General features: G+C 35.1%; 1 protein-coding gene across 2 annotated transcripts in view; it reads left to right on the top strand.

Annotated features, from left to right (window-relative positions):
* LOC120630423 (feline leukemia virus subgroup C receptor-related protein 2) overlaps positions 1-18,046 on the top strand; it is a 56,688-nt gene extending 38,642 nt beyond the window's left edge. For both annotated transcript variants that reach the window (XM_039899654.1, XM_039899662.1), the window contains exons 2-7: positions 6,500-6,724; positions 13,666-13,807; positions 14,753-14,952; positions 15,934-16,148; positions 16,592-16,697; positions 17,747-18,046. In XM_039899654.1, coding sequence (XP_039755588.1) covers positions 6,500-6,724; positions 13,666-13,807; positions 14,753-14,952; positions 15,934-16,148; positions 16,592-16,697; positions 17,747-17,908 — 1,050 coding nt within the window. In that variant the 3' untranslated portion in view covers positions 17,909-18,046. The remainder of the gene's footprint in view (positions 1-6,499; positions 6,725-13,665; positions 13,808-14,752; positions 14,953-15,933; positions 16,149-16,591; positions 16,698-17,746) is intronic.
* The last annotated feature ends 5,002 nt before the right edge of the window (positions 18,047-23,048 follow it).

Below are 23,048 nucleotides of genomic sequence, written 5' to 3'. Positions count from 1 at the left end.
GAAATCTTTATTCTTAATATACTTAAACGTTAGTAAAATTATCTGAAATAAAACTTTCGGTTTGGTTGGTGAATAAAATTTAAGAAATAAGGTTTTTCCTAAAAGAAAACGCAATAAACCAAGATTTAAAAAGATCAAGAGGTATTTATCGTGGGCAATCTGACGCTTTATTTGCGAGACAGACTATTAAAGAAATCACCTATTTGAGATAAAGCGCAAAAGATAACGTTTGTGGAAAGGATAAAAATATTAATTTAAAACACTAAGGTGAATAATCATTTTATTAAGGTCAGACAAGAAATTCTTTACCAGACTGTTTTTATTAAGTGATTCTGTACTTTTAACTAAGTACAATCTCACGTGCTGTTGTTGTATGTGTTTTATGACTCAAAAGTTTTGGGTGACTTTTTTATAGTAATAATTGACGGACCAAGCCCATGGATATAGTATATGTAACTTCTATAATAAAGATATACTATATGACCCAGCGTGAACTTTGTAGTACTTAAAAAACACCATCTATTTATGCGAGAAAGATAATATTCGAAGTGGCAATCTGCACTTAAGAGATTTCCTAGATATTTCCCTGTTCCTTTTGGTTCTCTCAATCTGAATTGGAACAATTGATTGTTGAATTGAATTGGAACGAACCTCAATTGGAACTAACAGAGCAAAAAAAAAAATGCAGAGAGCGGCTATTTTTGAGTTTGTGCGAGACATACGCAAGGCAACTCAAACGTAAATAGATTGATAAACATGGATTCAACCAAAACTAAACTTACGGGTAGCGAATACAACATCTGCCGGTAGACATACCTACTCTAGCTGAAATTTCAGTGACGAGACACAAACTAACTCTACGTCACCTACGTACCTGCACCTAACTTTGGATATGGGGCACCTATGAACACTGAAAGCACTAGCTGTCAATTCGTTGTTCACTAACTTTGCTTTCAAAGTTGTTTCGTTGTACCGGGCAGGCAATTTACTCCACTCTGTCCCACTTTGTCCTTTGTCATATTCGCTTTAATATTTTTTTTTTCGAGTTGTAACAGAGCTTTTTGAGTGACAGAGCTCGTCCGGCGAAGTTCTACCACCGTGCTTATTTCTGCCGCAAAGTACCATTGTTGCAATGCTGTGTTCCGGTCTGTAGGGCGTGATTGCCGGTGTAATTAATTATCGGCACATGAGACCTAATCCTGCCCTGCGAAGTGTTGCTCTATTCATGGACGATGGTTTTCCATTTACCAAAAGGCCATCGGCTTGGTCCGTCAAAAATAACCACCTCCTCAAACAATTGTCTTCAAATGCTATCGATCCCCAGCTAGCACCTCTGAGTAACTCGCGTTTTCTTATTCCACGATAAGTAAGCCCTTCACTACAATTTCACTGGATGGTAAATAGTGATGCAGTCTAAAATACAGTAGCGGCTTTCTTCTTAGGTATATCATATATGGCATTAATATTAAAACAATTACCTCTAATAATTTTCTTTCTGAAACGCCACGCAAAGGCCTGGAATGCCCTCCCATCTCCCGCCTTCCCCGATACATATATTCTGGGTACCTTCAGATCAAGAGTGAATAGGCATCTTCTAGACAAACATACCCGAACTTAGGCTGCTTCATTACTTACTATCAGGTGTGATTGCATTCGAGCACTTGTCAATATATTTAAAAAAGAACCGGAATTGCATACGATCTCCGAGATCGCTTTCAAAGCAGATATTTGGACATGCACATGTAACCCGTCGCTTGCGATGAGTGTCAAGCGACGGATTGCTCCGTGTACGGACCCCCTTAAAAGCTTATTATTATTTTTCGTAGTTCCAGAGCCACCCATGCAAACTAGTTCGCGGGTTAGGCAGTCATTATCGCACACTTTGTACGCACGAGCACGCCACGTGTTTACAGCTGAGCTGGCTTTCCCGCTACTACTGTAATTTAAAATCCTCTGAGGTTTGAAGCCACGCTGCAGCGGACTTTTAAAACGTGCTAAAATGCAAATGAATTTTTGAATGCAAAAACATCACGTCTTTTCGAAATTGAAGCAATTAAAATGCCGGCGCGAGAAGAGGTGTATATTTAATATTTGGACAAAAGCACAGCTTTAAAATTAATGGTTAAATTAGTTTATTACTAATTGTTGCCTGCGACTTAATCCATGTTTGTGTTGGTATTTAAAAGAATCCCGTTTCTTTACCGGGGGTAAAAAGGAATCTTATGACCAGGACAATAAGCTACCTGAACTAATAAAAATATCGATGCTTGTTTGTTTGTTACACACGCCTTTGAGGACATGACTCTCCGGCAGGCAGGTTTCTTCTCAATGTTTTCTTTCACCGTTAATGCATGTTATATTTTATTATAGCATAATAATGCAAGTTATAGATAGGCCAACACACAGACACACGCACAAACATAAGATAAGTCTGACAGATCTTCGGCAATGTACTACTCTCTCTACGCACGTTTCGCACCGGAGCATCCTTAGATGTTGACTTTACAATTATTAATAGCTCAGACAATTATAGGGACTTCATTTTTGTAACAGTTAAAAAAAATTAAGTTAATTTTTTCGCAATTAAGAAATATTCAAACTTTTAAACAACCCAATGAATAGGAGAAAAAAAGCATTAACTTTTACAAAGAGAAAATTGTTATTTCGTTGAAAGTTAGTCGGTGGAACGGTTTCTGTAAAGTATAATAATAGTGTTCCAACTTGTGTAAAACGGGAACGCTAGGACAATCTGCGATACAGAAGTTTTGAACACTTTTAAAAGGATTTCACTCTTTGGCAGCTAAGTTAGCAAGAATGTGCAATAATCCGCAAAATATTGGACTTACATCATAGGTATCTTTCTCTATTTATGTAGACATATAAAGGACTGACCATGACATGGTCCGCAGACTCCCCGATCCGTAAACCGTAAACGCATAGATAGCCTTTGAGATGTGGTGCTGGAGGGAAATGCTTAGAATATCTTTGACGGCTTTGAGAACCAACGCGTCCATCCTAAAGCAACTAAAGTTCGTATGGAAGTCTGGAATTTTTCTGACAAAATTGGATGGATATACCTTGGCTCCTAAAATAAAATAGAGAAAAATGTGCACCACAGTTTAAATTATTGGATAGATGCAAGCGTTACTTTGCGGAAGCCCATGATATATAACGAAAATGAAGCGTAATTTGCTATATACTCCGTGAAAAGCGGGAGAAACTGTATGGTGTAATTTATAATTCCTACAAATTATACTCCACACATTGTTGGGTGTAATTGTCTGAACAATTATTCATTGTAAAGTCATTCAAGGATTCTTCAAGCCTTATACTCCACAGAATGTTGGGTGTAACTGTCCAGAGGTTCCCCTTACACTAAACGAATACCATTCGTCTTTGGTTAAGAAGCTGACATTAACGTATTTTAGACAAACTTGTCATATTTACTGACTTAATGTCATTGTTGCTTAACCATCGTAACCAACAATTTCTTGAAGCTGCTTCTTAATCACACAGCTCTCGATTATTAGCAGTACATTGTGAAAGGGATATTGTGAAGCGGTGATAGCCCAGTGGGTAGGAGCTCGACTTCTCTTTCGGGGGAAAGAGTTCGAATCCCAGCACGCACCTCCAACTTTTCGAAGTTATGTGCGTTTAAAGTAGTTCACCAATCCGCACTGGGCCAGCGTGATAACCCCTTCTCATTGTGGGAGGAGACCCGTGTTCTGTAGGTTCTTACATCATTAAATTTTTTATATATTTATTTATTCTCTTCTCGAGCGGGTGAAGATATACCCATCTACACCCATGTACACCCAACAATAGAATATGATCATAGTAAATAAAAGATGTATTTGACAGTTTGACAGTTCAAAAATAGGAGTGCTCCGATTGTCACCAAACTTTACAGGATCCGGAGATTCCTTGAAAGTTTCATTGAAATCGGTCCAGCCGTTTCGGACATACCCATTTAATTATTATCTAAATCCAATCTCATACTATTCGAGTACATCTGAGATTCGTGACATCGTGAGGAAACCTGCATGCCTGAGAGTTCTCCGTAATGTTATCAATCGCGCGTGGAGTCCACCAACCCGCACTGGGCCAACGTGGTGGACTACGGCCTCAACCTGTTCTCATTGTGGGAGGAGACCCTTGCCCTGTAGTGAGTTGGTAATATTTAACATACAATCATCATATCATGATTGTAATGTTTATCAATTTTCATTACCAAGGAAGTATAGAGTGACGATTTCTTTTAATATCCCATTGAATATTTAATGGTTTTGGCAACAACGTTAGTATGTACCTACTTATAACTTTTATTTGATGAAATAAATAAAAAAATATACAATTTTTGTTTTTCATTTTAATATAACTGTTGCTTAATTCCTCACCATAAAACCTTAGCAAAATGGCAAAAACACCGCCAACGTCTTAATCGGATATCAGTCCAAGCAATACAATAATATGTCAATATCGAAGAAGTAACGAGAGTTAGTTGAAAGGACGGAGAGTAACTTATGCTACTGGTAATACCAGAAAAATAAACGACAGGAACCCACGGAATTCGTAAAAAACCGTCATAAACTCGAACGAATAACCCGGCCAAATGCCAGTTGTTTAATTTAATTTAAGTAGGCAAGTACCTAGTTAGTTAAAACGTAATTATTTAAACGTATTCCGTATGAGATTATTAAAAAAATGTGTATTAAAATAATTTGCGGTAAACTTAATTAATAAATATACCTACCTCAAATTACGCGGTTACATAATTTTAATGTAGCTACCAAATAATTATTATGGAAGATACAGGTTATTATAATCGCAAATGGGTTTTACCGTCAAATTGCGTTTTAAAATCTTATTTCCTTGAGTTGTTCAATAGATAGATAGGTCTCAAAATAGCCACTGGGAAATACTCGTACACAGAGCCCGACATTTGAACTTATGACAGTAAAACAAATTTTTAGATTTTTAGAAACAATATAAAATACCACTTTAGAAACGTAAATATCAAATTACTGAGAATATAACATAGTTAAAAAGCCTACCGAACCACAAAACTGAAATAATGGTAGACACGAAAAATAGTCGTACTATATAAAATAGTTCTATATTATCTTACCTAATCAAGATCTCTTCTTAGTTAAAATATATAAATCTCTGAGCGTTTCAAATCAAAACGGCGGACAAGTAAGGTCAATCCGATCCCACTGGGAAGGAAATCTTTTGTATTATTTATCGATTTTCCTCAGTTCCTTGCGAGATTGGTTTATGCAGAACATTGTTTATCGGAAAACACTTCGTCAGTTAAAAGTTATTAATCGGATCGATTATCGAGCAACGAGCATTTATGATTTGATTTCGAGAAGTTTCGTTTGAAACTTTAATAAACTGCAAGTGGAAATTTTTGGACCCATTACCAATTTGAACTGGTTTAGCTGATGTTTATTTCATATTATCGGATAATTCTTTTTCTTCATGTTTTTTTTAAATATCTCTTGAATATATAGAAGGATTCAGTTTAGGAATCATGTGTAATGATTGTTTTTCTTTTTAAATGGATATATTGGATGTTTGATGCCTAATTAAAAACAAAAATGAGCATTCTACACTTCTTCTCTATTATAAACTATAAGTGTTGGAAATTGCTTACTCCTCCGTCCGTATTAGTATGTGGATATATTTTATTTACTAGCATACGTTTTATTTCAGTGGTTTAATTGTTACACCATTTTTATATACTTATCCCAACATTTATGTGTAGTAATATATACCTACAAAATGCGAGCTGAGCAATATATGTATATAGCTACTTATATGGTTTCAAATCACAAGTAAATGGACGTTATTGAAAAGTGCATTTAATTTTCACCACCCGTACGTACTTTTTACCACCTTTTATAACATACTAGCAGTTTCCCGCGGCTTCGTCTGCGTTTGATTTTGTTTTGTGTTTTGAAGTGACTTTCTTATATTTTTTATTTTACTACAAGTTAGCCCTTGACTGCAATCTCTCCTGGTAAGTGATGATGCAGTCTAAGATGGTACGGTGGATGATGCGGACTAACCTGTTAGGGAGTATGGTAGTCATACCCCTAATTGATTTCTACGCGACATCGCACCGGAACATTAAATCGCATAGCGGCACATTTTTCTCGGCAGGGTGGTAACTAGCCACGGCCAAAGCCAAACCAGACCAGTGAAAATTCAGAAATTATAAATTCCCATATTGCCCCTGCCGGAAATCGAACCTGGGATCTCACACTTAAATTCACAGCATTTACGCCAGAAAGATCGTCAAAACATCTTTCTTGCATTAAATTAGAATCAAGGGCTAAGTAGGTGTAAAGTTTGTCTGGAGGAGATCGCTTCAAGCGATAAGGCCGCTTTTGCTCATATATATTTATTTACCTTTTGTTTTGTTCAATTACTTTTTTTTCTGTATGTGCAATAAAAACTATATATATTTATCTATCGCTGTATTTCCTTCCAGGGTCTCCGAGTGACAACGATCATCGGCTCCTTCGGAACATGCGCGGGCGCTTGGCTGAAGGTGTTCTCAGTGCCGCAGGACATGTTCTGGCTCGGCTTCACCGGCCAGACTGTGGTGGCAGTGGCCCAAGTCTTCATCCTCAACTTACCGCCACGCTTGGCAGCTGTGTGGTTCGGAGCTGATCAGGTCTCCTCTGCTTGCAGTATCGGCGTGTTTGGTAATCAGGTAAGCTTCTTAAACCTTCAAAAGTGTTTGACTCTCTGAAATACATCTATCTATATATATATATATAAAAGAGTAAGTGTGTGGGTATGTTCCGTATAGGCTCCGAAACTGCTGGACCGATTTTAATGAAACTTTCAGGGAACCTCCGGATTGACCTGACAAGTAATCCTGTAAATTTGGTGACGATCGGAGCACTCCTATTTTTGAACTGTCAAATACAGCTTTTATTAAAAATTTAATGATTTAAGTTTATTGTTTAAATAAAATAAAGCAAAATAGCTAGCCCGGCGAAGCGGGCTGGGTACGCTAGTACTATATAGTTCTGAAGTACTACTAGAATACTACTAATAGTATATACTTCTGAAGATAAGTATGCCTTAGAATATTGGTACAACTCTCTTGGTACAATTGTTTTTTTTTTTTAACTTGTCTTATAATGTAAACAGTCTTTTTGTTACTTTTTAGTGCAAAGATAATTTTAAATTGTCAAGAAAGTAATAAAACGTCACTTACATAAAGAAAATGTCTTTTTGAAGTGTTTGTTTTTATTTACTTTATGGCACTTTTTATGTTTTTTTGAATCATACTTACTTTACACAAAATAGTGATGAAAATATTGTTTACATAATAACACTAGTTAGAGAAATATAAGTTGTGTATATTGTGATTGTAATTTGTAGGGTATAGCTAAAGATAGCAAAAAGGTTAGTTTGAAAATTGACGACCTCCGTGGCGCTGTTCTTTAATATGGGAAGAGTAACACCACGAAATATTAATTTTAAACTTAATGTAGATAATAAAGCCTTAACAACAGATTTCGAGGTGGCTACTGCTTTTGAAACCTTCTTTACCAACATTCCCGTCTCCACAACAGAATCATTAAACTCTTCACCAGATATGGCTCTCTCTCTATTAAAGGAAAATGTGCCTGAGTGTAACCATTCTTTTAAATTCACGCATGTTAGTGGCTCTGACGTTATTAAAGCCTTTAAATTATTAATTAATAAAAAAACAAATGATCTGTGGGGCATTTCCGTAAACGTTGTCAAATCATTAATTGATATTGTTGCACCCGATTTAGCCTTAATATTTAATAATTGTTTAGATTGTGGTGTGTTTCCTGACTTAATGAAACTTAGTAAAATAGTTCCATTGTTTAAATCGGGTAGTACTTCTGACCCCACTAACTTTAGACCAGTATCCGTACTACCCACTTTCAGTAAAATCTTTGAAAAACTCATTTTAAATCAATTACTTTACCATTTTCATAAGTATAATTTACTTCATATTAAGCAATTTGGTTTCACACGGGGTCGCTCAACAATCGACGCAGGTGTTGAGCTAATACAAAACATATTTGAAGCCTGGGAGGAGTCACGTGATGCACTTGGTGTGTTCTGTGACTTATCTAAGGCGTTTGATTGTGTTCAACACGAAACGTTAGTTAGGAAACTACACCACTATGGAATTCAGGGTGTAGCTCTAGACTTAATGAGTAACTATCTACGCGATAGAATTCAGAAAGTCGACGTGAATGGAAAACGGTCTAATGGATCAGTTATGAAAATAGGTGTCCCACAGGGGTCTATATTAGGACCATTTCTGTTCCTTATTTACATTAATGACCTTCCTTACCTTGCCAAGGATAAACACGGGATAGTTCTGTTTGCCGATGATACATCACTGACTTTTAAAATAAATCGACGTGAACTAGCTTTTGACGACGTAAACAACTCTCTCGCTAAAGTGGTACAGTGGTTTGAAGCTAATAATTTGGTTCTTAACGGAAAAAAAACCAAGTGTATAAAATTCACTTTACCTAATGTTAAACACGTGAAAACCACTGTACTACTTAATAATGAGGAACTGAAACTGGAGGATACGACAGTTTTTCTAGGAATAACGTTAGATTCTAAACTTCAATGGGGCCCTCATGTTAATAATTTATCGAACAGGCTTAGTTCTGCTGCCTATGCGGTAAAGAAGATACGCCATATGACCGACGTAGAAACTGCTAGACTGGTATATTTTAGTTACTTTCACAGCATTATGTCATATGGAATTTTACTTTGGGGTAATGCTGCTGATATTAGCACTATTTTCGTGCTGCAGAAGAGGGCTGTTCGTTCTATCTACAAAATGGGTCCGAGAGAGTCATTGAGAGATAAATTTAAAGATTTTAAAATAATGACAGTGTATAGTCAGTACATATTTGAAAATTTAATGTACGTCCATAAAAACATTTCTAAATTTAAGAAAAAATGTGACTGCAATAATTTAAACATTAGAAGTAAGAATAAACTTACAGTGCAATATACTAGGTTACATAAAATTCATAATTCGTTTAAAGGAAATTGCATACAATTCTACAATAAACTACCAATTGACATCTTGGAGATGTCTCTTAAAAAGTTCAAAGTTTGTATTAAACGTAAGCTTATAGAAAAGTCCTATTATAGTATAAAGGACTACGTAAACGATAAAAAAGCTTGGGTGTAAATTATTGCTCTAACCAGGTTGCTCTTCTAATAATTTAAAATTACATTGTGAGATGGCGATAACAAGAAAAAAAAAAAAAAACACCCGGCTAAGTTTGTTGTGGGCTTCTTCTTAGACCGGGACGCGTTTGGAACCCTCGTAGCTTTAGTTTTAAGTTTACGAATGTGGTTATCGCCATCATCTCACTACCGTGTAATTCTTATGTACGCATCAAAAGTGCCACCTGTGGGCCTACTTGAATAAAGATATTTTTGACTTTTGACTTTGACTATGGAAGGTCCCGGGTTTGATCCCGGCATTTGTAATGGCTCGTTTCGGAACGGTCAATCGTTTGGTGGCACGTCTTTACGTTACTAGCCACGGCCTAGGAACCTCCCACCGTACCAGACTAGCTACGGTTTTCAGGAAAGTTGCCAGTAGCAAGAATTTTTCTTGGAATTTATGAAATACGAAAGATGTGTTTCCTTCATTTATCAACGGAAATAGAAAACTTTATTATGATTATACTATTTATCATATTCACTCACGGAGTCTGGTTTATGGCGATAAGAACACACTCTCACAGCAATTTTCCTTTCCCGCCATAAAAATAAAGCTCAAATTGTCTCGAATATAATCAGCGGATGTTCAATTTTCCTCTATTCTCAAGCCTCTTTTATGGAAATGAATCTAGTTACGCGGGAACTTGCATAATATATTGCATTAGGCTACCTTTCCGTCTGGGACAGGAAAATACACTAAAAGGATTTTCATCTCTTCTTGAGCTCTGTTTTACGCCATTGGTTGCCGGGAAGAGATCGCTATGTAGCGATAAGGACGCCATTTTATACTTTGCGTTAAATTTTTATTGACATATTTTCTGTATGTTTATGTCTTGTTGTTTATATCTAACTCAAAGAATACTTTTTAGCGAAGTTAGTTGGCTGACCCTTTTGTATCTAGTATAGTTTAAATTAATTTATTTTGGTACGTACTACTGTTATTAACTAAAATTTATACGCTTACTTAGTTCCTGTCGGTCTACAATGTAGGAATATGTTTTCCCACAGCTGGTTTTTTATTCTTCTAATTAACACCTAAGGTAATCGTTGCAGATAGGCACCGGGGACAAACCTCTCACCATTGTAATGTGATTGTTTTATTTCATAAATAAAAAAAAAAAATCACATATATACTGACTGAAATAAGTCACTGTAGAGACTAGATATATTTTGTTGCGTATTCTATTTATGATGGAACTTATGTCTAGGCTTTGCACATCAATAGTCTGTAACAGTCTATACAACAGACTAAAGGCCTCTCCCAACGGGAGGGATTGCCTATTGCCTATAATTACCACTCTGGGCAGACGCTTAGGCGATGGTAGAGGATGGTAGTAGTAGCACAGAGAACGCTACTGCCCGTTCTCAATTATATTCCCTAAGTCACCTCGTACGAGACTTGCCGGTAGAGGAGGGTCAAAGTTTACTATTAGATTCATCAATTTTAAGTAATACAACATCATTTAAAGTAGTTTTAAAAAATTTGGAAAATCCAAAAGTGCACGCCTCATAATCTCATTTTTTTCACAATAAAATTGAATTTTTTTTAACTGAAACTTTCAATGCTCATTACAAATTTTTTTTTTCATATTATTCATTTTTTGTAAACAAGACACGGGAATGTCATAATGGTTGCACATTGAAAGTTACAATTAATATTAGGTAGAATAATTACATGGAAATTTAACGACAGTGAATTGAACGCTCATATTAACTAAGAAATTATGTCGTGTGTTACTTTAGATAATTAAAAAAAATTATTCCGATACGATCATTTTTTCGACCAATTTTGATGCCACATACTACACCCGTCCATACACGGACGTCCAGAAAAGATTATGTTTAATGTTATTATTTACTATGTTAAACAAAAAAATTGTTATTGAAATGTATTTTATGTGCCTGACAAATTATTTGACTTGATATTAGTGTACTCAAATTAACCTGTAAGTGCAATATAAATAACAAAAAATCAATTTCAGTTTCGTGAAAACTGCTTTTTTTGAAATGTCGAGAGTAGAGCACAACCTCAACGCTTCGCTTATGAGGCGTGCAATTAAATTTACATTCTAGTAAATCTAGTAATAACAATTTACTGTAACAGACAAAGTTTTACGATCACGATATACTCGTATTAATACATAATTATAAGATTTCCTTCCAACATGTTTTTTAGTTTTTTTTTGTAGACAACGGCGTGCCTAAGTGATTTAGTTTAACGTTAAGATGTCGCGGAGTTATCTATTAGGGGTATGTCTATTAACATACTCCCTAACAGGTTAGCCCGCTACCAGCATAGACTGCATCATCACTTACCACCAGGTGAGGTTGTAGTCTAAGGCGAATTTGTAGTGGAATAAAAAAAACTATACCAGTTATTCGATTTATTCGATTTACCTAGGTAATTCGATAAGCAATCTAGAGCACCAAACTGATTTACATGCTTTGTAGCTTGATAATTTTGTATAGCGTTGACAAACATGCGGTAAGTGCAGGGTTCGATCCCAAGCAGGGGCAATACAAAATTTTCTCAGGTTGGTCAGGTTCTAGACTTCAAAAGACGAACATTTCTACTAATTCAAAATTCAAAATATATTTTTAACTATAAGCCAATCAAGTAGTCTGTTTGTAGTGACTCTACCACCGGTTCGGAAGGCAGATTCTACCGAGAAGAAGCCGGCAAGAAACTCAGCAGTTACACTTTGTCAACATCAACTGTTTACATTTTACATTTTTCATTTCAACATTAATTTTTCTATCTTGTGAGAGATGAAAGCGGAGCCGGATGCTGCCAAGCAACCTCATCAATTCTATAGAAACCTCGCTGTAATGAATGCGTTTTAACATATTCTTTAAACTTATTCATTGGTAGGTCCAAAACTACCCTAGGATTGGTAGGTCCATATTATAAAAGCGAATACTCAATCCCACAAATGACTTATGTACCTACCTTTCGCAGACGATATGCAGATGACACTAATTCAAAAATCTAATGTGGCACTATCTTACAATAATAACTACTAAAAACTAAAAATTATTATCTGACTAACATACTTTTCCATTACTACTTAAACAAAAATGAATTTTCATCTTCTTTCCATAATGAAGTTTACTTTCTTTTATAAAGTTTTTATATATATATTTTTTTTTTTATTGTTTTTATATGTGATTTCATAACTGGACTTCCCTCAACTAAATAGGTACTGACAGAATACCAGCGTTGTGGGTACATTAGTATCCGGAGCATTAAGCTGAGTCAGAACCTTTTTATTGGCACGACACGTCATAGACTTAAGCTATTAATAATTAAGTACAAAATTTTTAAGTTACTCCGTATGTAAGTCTGTTTGTGGTGTTCTGGTAAATAAACAAATTCTATTCTATTCTAATTTATGACCATTTCTTGTGAGTCGTAATGTGGAATGAGTCACAGTAGAGTTTCCATAGCAGTGATTACCCGCCAGCCCGATTGCCCGCTAGGAAACGTTTATCCAATTGGTCCTGGCACTCCGAGAGGGGGGCTGGCGTGGATTTAGTCCGACTGTCACACTGATAGCCTAATTTAGGTGTCATGGATTTGTTCAGATTGCAGCTTGTTAATTGTGTCCGTTCTTGTTGGGACCTAGTCGTGTGATACAAGGTCATTTGGAAAGGGGAGTACTGAGCCACCGCTTACTTTTTAGTAGTAGAGCTCGTCCGGAGAATTCAAAATTCAAAATTCATTTATTTCAAGTAGGCCTAATTGATAAGCACTTTTGAAACGTCAAGTCGGTCTGTTTGTAGTGACTCTACCACCGGTTCGGAAGGCAGATTCCACTGAGAAGAGCCGGCAACAAACTAAGCAGATTGCTTTTTTCCAACATCATTTTAAAGTTTAACAATCTTTAGAATTACTACCACTGTATTATACTTATTTCTGACGCGGAGTAAGTATCGCTGTCGTCAAGTAGCATTGCTATGTCCCGGCTGAAGGGTGTGGTCGCCAGTGTAGCGGTTAAAGGACGTGTTCCTTGCATGCCCTGTGAAATATTTCACACACACACATACGCACACGCACACGTATTTACTTATTTACTTATTTACTTATTTACTTATAGCGACTGTAGCGCCATCTAGTAAGAAACATTGCAGTTTCGATCTGACAACTTACAATGAGACACGTTCAAAACAAGAGACGACACATTGCTTTTTTATAATTATTTATTAGTGTTGGAGGGATTATCAATTTAAGCCTTAAGTACCTACCTGCTTCTTGTGACATACTCGATGTCTAGTCATCCTGCCAACCGTACACTTTCGCTTGACGGTACCCAAGCGCACATCGGATGTCCCAGTTATGTGGTAATGGGCAGGATAGGTATAATAGTTATCTGCAGATAATTTGTTGTATTTTGTTCACAGCTCGGCGTAGCGCTGGGATTCTTTCTGCCTCCGATGCTGGTGCGAGCCCAGGGTACGATGGAAGAGATCGGTGCCGACCTGCAGGTCATGTTTTACCTGGTGGCCGGTCTCACCAGCGTTCTGTTCGTGTTTATTGTTCTCTGTGAGTATACCAACGTGGTGTGCAAAGCGGGTGTGCAACTGGCGGAAATTAGAGACCCTCTCCAATACAAAAAATATTATCCAAGATGCATGCATTTTGTCGTATTATCATCATCATCAACAATTTTCCGGACCACAGCAAGACATGGGTCTCCTTTTAGATTGAGAATGGTTTAGGCCGTAGTCCACCAAGCTGGCCAAGTGCAAATTGGTAGAGTTCACACGCCCTTGAGAACATTATGGAGAATTCTCAAGTCTCAGGCATGCAGGTTTCCTCACGATGTTTTCCTTCACCGTTAAAGCAAGTGGTATTTATTTTATAATATTTTTAGATTTGTAGACAGTCACGTATGTACCCTTTGAACTATATTTAAGAAAAGTGATATTTAATTAATTAAATTTTTGACGTACATAACTAACTTGATCGAAGCAGGCGCTACTTTGCGGAATTCCATGATATATTATGAAAATTAAGCTTCATTTTCCTAATACATTCCCGTAGCGTTTAGACAAAAAACTCATGTGAAAATGATCTAATTGAACACCGGTTTAAAAACCAAAAACCATCACATCCAGAGCAAAGCATTTGTTTACGTTTATTGGGGTTTAACATTTAGATGGATCAAAAATAGTACCTAATTTCAAATAACCTTTAATTAGAGTCAAAGAAACAATATTTACATGAAAATTAAGATGCTATATATAGCGTTTGGCTGCAAAGGCGGCCTTATAACCTAAAGTGATAGAAACAGTTGAGGGTATACAATTGTTTTGAATTCAAATAATAAAAGGCTAAATTTAAATACATACCTACTGATATATGGTATCGGTATGGTCGAACCGAATTAAAATTGAGTTTAAAAAAAGAACGCATATCGAACCTATAACAAAGGCTGCAATAAGTAAATTTGAATGCTGAAAACTGATTTTGTCATCGATATTCCAGTTTTCAAAGCGGCACCACCAAGCCCCCCATCCGCAGCAGCAGATATGGGTGCTGCTTTGGACTCCAACTTCCTGCAGTCAATCAAGAAGCTGCTCACCAATCGGAACTACATCTTACTCCTCATCTCTTACGGTCTCAACGTCGGAGTGTTTTACGCCATCTCGACTCTGCTCAACGAACTCGTGCTTACTTACTATCCGGTAAGTTTTTGTATTCCTGCTTTTTGTTCCTTCATTTTGTTGTATCTTTTGGTCGTCTGGAATATCTCAGAAATATCTTCTAAGCCTTGGATATCTATGGCTTTATCTAGGTAGAAAAAAATCCAATTGACCGTCACGCTCAACCATTCTAATGAACTTCAAATGCCTTACTTTGTGACTATTATGGAAAGATATCCCCTGAACACGTCTTAATTATACACGTCAGTATTAGTGTATTTATTTAGTCTGCTTCGGATTAACAATATTAATGCTAACGTGTGTTTGACTTTGTGGTTTTTCTTCGTATGAAAGACGTGATTATATTGATATTTTTTCGAAAGAATAGTTTCATTTATATTATAAAAAACAAGTATGTCTTTAGTTTTAAAGAAGACGGGTTATGCCCATTCCGCAGAACCAATAAGGCCAAGTATATGGATAAGTTCCATTTATATTTTGTTAATATGATGTTATTTAGATAACTTGGGTGGAACTTCCTAAAGGGCACTAGCAAATCACTGTCAATTAGTGCAGTAGTATATATCTAGTATAATTATTTTTTTAAGGAACATATCCTTGAACGTGAGTCAGTCACATAGCCTGCAAACAAATGCGGTCAATAGGACCGCATTTGTTTGCAGGCTGCAGTAGCTAGTTTTATTTTTATTGGTTGTTGTTCTTATGTTTATCTTATGTCATGATCTTTTTTGTGTGTAAAATAAATAAATAAAGGCATTTTGGACATTCTTCTACAGAATACTTACTAAAAAATTGCTTTGAAATCCGCATTTTTCTGGCCACTGATGCACTTATTATTACTTGTCTAAATTTTTATATACTTAATGGATTTGTTAAGAATTTTGCGGAACGCATTTGACTAGCAGGAGTCAATCAAAACGTGACTGTTTGTCAGAAATGCCGGGTTCTATAATTCCTATCCTAATAATTGTCTTATGTAAATTACTCGTTCTCCGATTCCAGGGAGCTAACGCAGACGCCGGTCGCATAGGCCTGGTGATAGTCGTGGCTGGTATGGTCGGCTCTGTGGTCTGCGGCTTCATATTGGACAAGACTCACCGCTTCAAGGAGACCACGCTCGCGGTGTACGCAGCTACAGTTGTCGGCATGATTATATTCACCTTCACCTTGGACTGCGGATATATTTCTGTTGTTTACTTCAGCAGCATTTTCCTTGGGTAAGTTTACATTGAATTAATTTTATTTCGAGGTAATAGATAAGGTAGCTCTTTTTTTAGTAAACAGACCAGCCCGAGGCCTTATTACCAGATTTGCTCGCTCGCAATCGGGTCTCCGTTTAGGCATGGAAAACTCGATTTCATCAAAGTAAGAGGGGCCTAATCTCACTCGTTTTAGAATCGATAATCATGTACTACTGATTTTTATTTTTCAAAGTTCTGCCAAAAGCCCAAGCTGAAGAATTGTAGGCAAATTAGAGCTTCAAAATAACTAAAATAAGATCCATTTTACTCTGGTGTTCAAATATTTAGATACTCCAAAAAGACTTTGATTGCGAGCCAGCAACTTTTTTACTAAAGTTACAACGCTTGGCTGCATTCACACCTGATGGAGATGTAGTCTAAGAATTATTCGAAATCTAAAAAAGGGATATTTGTTTCAGTTTCTTCATGGCCGGCTATTTGCCCGTTGGGTTCGAGTTCGCTTCCGAAGTCACTTACCCCGAACCTGAAGGAACTACATCTGGAATTCTCAACGCTTGTGCTCAGGTACGAAATATTTCTGATACATAGAATTAAGATATGTTCTTAGGAATCCGCATGCATTCTGTAATACTGAAGCATCAAAAACCACTCCACTTTTATTAATTTACCTCTAATGTTCCAAACGTTTACCACAAAATGAAAAAAGTTTGTGAGCTGGCAACATTCTGCGGGTTTGAAGTGAGACGTGCTCGAGGCGTTTTCTCTGTTTTTGGACACAATGCACTGCCTGCAATAATGGCTTAATGAGAATTCTGTATTATCTTGATTCTGTGTGCTGATATTGTTAAAATTATTGACTTCCTCGTTGCAATAGTGGTTTGTATATTCAACTATGAATTAAGACTTGTTAGTTACCTACCTTGTCTGGTACTTTTGTCTGGTACGTTTTAGTAGTAGGGCTATTTATGACAGAGCTCGTCCGGGGAAGTACTACCGCCATGATTATTTCTCTCGCTTAGCAGCATTGTTCCATTGCTGTGTTCCGCAGGGTGATTACGTATCGCGCGACAGGTTTGCGTCAGGCGTAAATCTGGCAATCACTGCTGTCAAACGTCACTTTTGTTTACAAATTTGAAAAGTGACGTCGTTGACGTTTTTTTTTGTTGTTTTTATTTTACCTTTTTTTTTATATATTATATTATAATGATATTCATTGTGTTTATAAATTATCAGTATGTATACCTATATAATATTGTGTAGTATGAGTTAATTATATATTTATAGTATTTTTTGTATATATGCTAATGAATGAATATACTTATATTATACACATATATTTATATACTTTTAATTGCACACCAAAAAAATACATAAAAAAAAATAGAAACGTATAACAAAACAACGTTTACAATTTGGCGACTAATATATTATATAATGTATATTTATATGCACACTATGTAGCGATAAGACCGCAAAATTGTATAATTTGTGTAACATTTTTATTTACAATTATTCTGTATTTTTATGTGTTGTACCATAAAAGTGTATTCATTTCATTCATCCAATGGCGGTGACGATGGTTATATATTCATACATGATTTTCCTTTACGCAGGTGTTTGGCACAGTGTTAACGCTGTTGTTCGAATGGATGCTGGGCAGAGTTGGGGACCGTTGGGCCGACCTCGCCATGTGCGGCGTCCTCGCGTTGGGCACCGCCGTCACCGCGGCCATCCAGCCCGACCTGCGGCGACAGGCCGCGCAGAACAAGGCGTAAACACATGTATATCAGTTACTGAGGGCAGGGTTCGCTGACCATAAATCACATAGCCCATAGGTGAAGACTACGCGATCATCGATCAACTAATACTGTACCTAAATAAATTAAATATTAAAAAAAAAACTAAAAAAATACGCTTGGTAAAAAAAAATCTACCTTTTGGTTTAGTTTATTTATAAAAGCGTGTTTTTTTTAGTTTTTCTGAAATTATTATTTTTATAAGAGCAAAATTAATTGGTAATCAATTCACCACCAAAATTGTTAATTAAAATTAACATCATTCCTGCCTTATCGACTATAGATGAAAGTTATATAAATTAACAAAAATCTTATTTTGCAAACTGAAAAGTGTAATAATCTTATCAAATTAGTGTATCGTCATCGGTCCTCGATATATCTACAAAGTTTGAAGAGGGTGAAAATAAAGCCAAAGGAGTCGGTTTCAGGCGTACAAACGTATAAACATATATAGTTTAAGCTACAGAAAAGCGTGTAAAAGTTGAAATCACATCCTAAAATTATTTCCTCTTTGAGGATCACCTATTTACACCTATCCATTGAGAAAATTTTAATGGGCTTTAAGTTGCTGAGGGATTTAGAGGATTATCCCTCATACTACCTGATGGCTGCTCCATCAGCTCAAAGTGACCATGTGAGCCACCATGTCTTGGAGATACTATGACAGCTCGCACATAGAGTTGGTAAACCGCTTTTATCAAGTAGGAAAAGAATTGTTAATCTTCGAACACCTGCAAATATTTTGATGCTTTTATATTTTGCTTTAAAAAGACGATAAAAACTAAATGGATCCATTCGTTTGGCAGCTACAATAGCACGGAGAGAAACACGTTAACACTTTTGTATTTTTTCTTTATGTTTTGTTGCAATAAAGCTAAACTATGTATCTTTCTATCTATCTAACACATTTTTTGCCTTTGTGGGTTAAAAAACAAGATTTATGTACCACGATCCATGCAACTGGGTCGAAATGTCGACAAATCCAATAATATGATTGTGGTACTCGTATGTACACGTACATATTTAAGAAATGTTGATTAACCACGAATACTTAGTTTAAAATCTTTCATTAAGAGCTATGTGTCAAAAGCGGCAAGAAAGAATTTTGCTGTTTGAGTAAAAATCAGTTTCTGTAATGTTTAGAAATTATTGAATTAGAAAACTAGCTGTTCCCGCGTTCTTCGCCCGCGTTTGAGGTTTATTTTCCTTGTATAAAAAGTAGCCTGTGTTACCTACTCTCCGTCCTTTCAACTAACTCTGCTAAAAATAAAGTCGCTTAGTTAGGGGTTGGGCGTGAAGGACGAACAAACATACACATTTTTGCATTTATAATATTAGTTAGCATAAAACACAGAATTAAGAACCTACAGGATCCGCATTCAGTCATTATTGCATGTCTTTCTTCATACCCGCGGAATGTTGCTAGCTCACAAAATTTTCCCATTTTCCTTATTTCATGGGAAACGTTCAGAACTTGATAGGGTAAATAATTACTGTCAACTGCTAAATGAAACACTAATAAAGTGGCGTGGTTTTTGGACCTTCAATATTAGTCGTGTATACGGATTCTGTATGTTCTTAATTCTGGGGCATTAAATGGTTCGTTGTTGTATACCTAACTACGGTTGTGTCATACATAATATGAGTGTCGACGCGTAACGTAGGTAACCTTTATATAGAAGAGATGTTTTAGTTATCTACTTAGTAAAGTAGATCGGTGTATACGAAAGGCAGAACATGGCTTACGTCATTGTGTTGTTGTTAACTCTGTTGTACACAAATCACTAGCTAAACCAACTTGACAGGTCCAAAAATAGTGTTGCCCTTTTCACAATGTTTGCCATTGAAAAGGATAGCACTATTTTATAGACTTGTCAATTTAGTTTAGAGACTTATGTACTATAAAATTGGCACCATTATGTTTAAAGAAAATAATTTGATAAGACAACTAAAAATATACTAAGTATAAATATAATACGATACATTAATGAAAATTATGTAGCGTAGCGTAAATGACTACTTAATTTCAGCATCATTCATTAGTTACATCGTTATTCAAAAACTGAAAGGAAAGCGACTTAGAATTTTAGCCTAGAGTGCTGACTAGGCTAGGCTTTTATTGAATAAGACATTGCTATGGTTATATTATGACGCTTGGTCAACACCGCGTTCGGAACAAATCAAGAAACATGGCCTTTAAATAAACTACAGTTTTCACTGTAAAAACACTTTTTAGAAATTTTACCAAATTGCAGGCCTAGACAATTTTAAACGTAGGTAACGACAAGTTTATGTAGGTATTTCTAATAATAATAAATAAAAACATCTTTATGTAAAATTTTAACATGTGTAGGTAGTAGGTACTATGTGTTTCATAAACGTGACAATAAAATGCGTGACTTCGAAAATATAAAGAAATCAAACTATTTTATCTTATAGGATTGGTATATATACCTACAGAGGCTTAGCCTTTAGGATTTCAAAAAAATATATTTTAATGTCGTAGGTAGTTTTTAGAAGTTTTTCATTAATATTGTGTAGAATTTAGACATACGCTACTAAAATTTCAAAGTTTATAGAAATATTTTGGAAATTTTAAAAACCCCTGTAGAATGTGGGACTCAGGTATTTACTTAAAGCAAAATTTAAGAATATACATTATAGACATTACGATAGACTTGGAAACTACTTGGATAGATATTATATCGCGATAGCGCGAACATTCTTTTAAATCTCAAACCATAATTACACCGTTCTATGAATAAATATCTTGGTTAAGTACCATTTTTAGATACCCGTATGTACCAATTTTATAACAAACAAAATGATTCACGATTGTCAGAACATTACCCGGTTCATATTGCACGGCTTTGGCCTTGACATTAACGGCAAAGCTATAACGGCAAACAACCACGCCGGTACTAACTATGAGTTAATAAATCAACTTTAAACTAAACAATGTTATAGTTTTTTTTAAATTAGTTTAATGTACATGCGTCATTTGAATTCCATTAAGCAAGTGATTAGTAGAATTAAGCATTTATTAAATTTAAGAAGCTTCAAAATAACATATTTATTGTATTTTTGAATTTGCAGTAGACTCGGGTGTACTAAAACTAAACTGAATAACTATAAAAGTTTTACCAAAATTTCAATCAATTTCATAAAAATGATAAAGGTGTTCCAATAAACTTCTTCACAGTTTCAACCTGGTAGTCCTTATTTAATTAAAACTAAACTTATAGTAATTTCACTAATAATAGAATTACAAGGAAACCCCATTTAAATTGAGTAAGTTTAGTGTTATTACGCTCGGATTTCAATAAATTTTAAGATTAAAAGTAATGACAATATGTATGAAAAGTGATAAAATAAGGCTTGATAATAAGGCAATATTATAGCTTTTACGTAATAATTGTTGATTGTAATATTAATTATTTTATTTTAGCCTTATGCATCTACTTTTAAACGACCTAGCATAGACACAGTTTCGTGAACAGTGACTTTTTTATCGGTTTCTAAAACATTTTAACCTACGTATCTGATTAGGAGTACCTAAATCTAGGTTTACTCAATATTTAGTTCAGTATATTACAGTAATTTAAAGTAAGAATGGTGGGAGTGAGAGCGTGGTAACGTACGCGTGTAAGTAATCCATCTTAAGTTTCGTTTGGCTTATCGGATTTATAAGAGCAGTGTTTATTTTTACCTACTAGGTCACCATTTTGGTGACACGGACAACAAAACTAGTTTTTTTTAGCTGAGAGGAAAGGCGAACGACATTACAATCATGTATCGTTTGGCTTATCATGTGTATACTAATGCTAGGTCGCTAAAATGTAGGTGCACATTATTAACTTGATATATTTTTTAGTATGCCAGGATAAAAAAAAATCTGTGGTTGCAAAGTTTGCAGTTCTTTTATTACTAAACAAAGGCTTGTGATTTAACTTTAAAAGTAATATGATTTTTATAATGATTCAGTATTATTCTATTTTAAGATATTGTTGTAATATTAATTTCCTAATGTTATTGTCGAGTTATTGAGAATTTCAAATTAGGCGTACCGAGTGTATGTATGCCATACCCTTAGTGTAAGATTTCTTGCAATCGTAGTAGTTTTTGAGTAACAAATCACGATAACGTTAAAGTAAAATGGTTCAATCCATTTACCTCTGTTTTAAAGTCATATTTTCTATTTTTTTTTCCTTTTTATTTTACTGCTGGTTGTTGATGTGTTACGAAATGTATGCTTTATTTTTAGATCCAATTTCCTTTGGCATTATTAAAACAACAACAACGAGAAGTGTCATTTAATAAAACAACAACAACTTGTCTAGCGTCGGATGGTGAAAGCGACAGGTTTTGCATAGGTACAGGTACACCTTTGTCATGAATAATTTAATTTCTTACCCGTCTTATTATTTAAACAACCTTTTATTTACCTTTTAGTGTAAAGTTTATTTTAAATTGTTAAAAATGGTAAAAACACACTTATATTTCGAAAATCTCTTTTTATTTTATAAAAATTACTTTTATTTTGTTTTTGTTTATTTCGTCAATCTTGTTTTTATACTCTTAAAACTTATTTTATACTTAAAAGTAATGAAAATATTGTTTGCATTAAAGACAAGTTACAGAATATAGTGTATGCAAACATGGGGCATTTTTAAACAAACAACGACATAAATGTGACACAAATCTCTAAACTAAGCACAGTTGTTGGATCTAAGGTAGTTTGAAATCTCCAAACTTAACTAAATTGTTGGGTCTAAAGTTAAGTGAAGTCCATTCAATCTAGATTTAGACCTATTAATTTAGTTCATAGATTTTCGACAAGAGCATTTTCAAAATCAAATTGTCGCTGTGGCCATATTTGTGGGTTATGTATAATTTATCATTTTTATAACCAGTTAAGCAATAGTTATTATTTTTAGATTCAAACTAAAATAACAATAATAATTATGATTTATTAAGAAAGAACCTATTGCGCAGCTGTTTTCCAAAATAAGCAAGTTACGTCTGATCAATGAAATAAAATGAAATTTATTTTTATTGCTTCTTCTGCGATTTATGATTTTTATACATACCTGTTATAATACGGGACTTGGAGTAAAAT

Source organism: Pararge aegeria, chromosome 2, assembly GCF_905163445.1.
Source record: "Pararge aegeria chromosome 2, ilParAegt1.1, whole genome shotgun sequence".
NCBI classification, from domain to species: Eukaryota; Metazoa; Arthropoda; class Insecta; order Lepidoptera; family Nymphalidae; genus Pararge; species Pararge aegeria.
The sequence above is the reverse complement of the archived record's forward strand: the minus strand, read 5'-3'. Positions and strand labels throughout refer to the sequence as shown.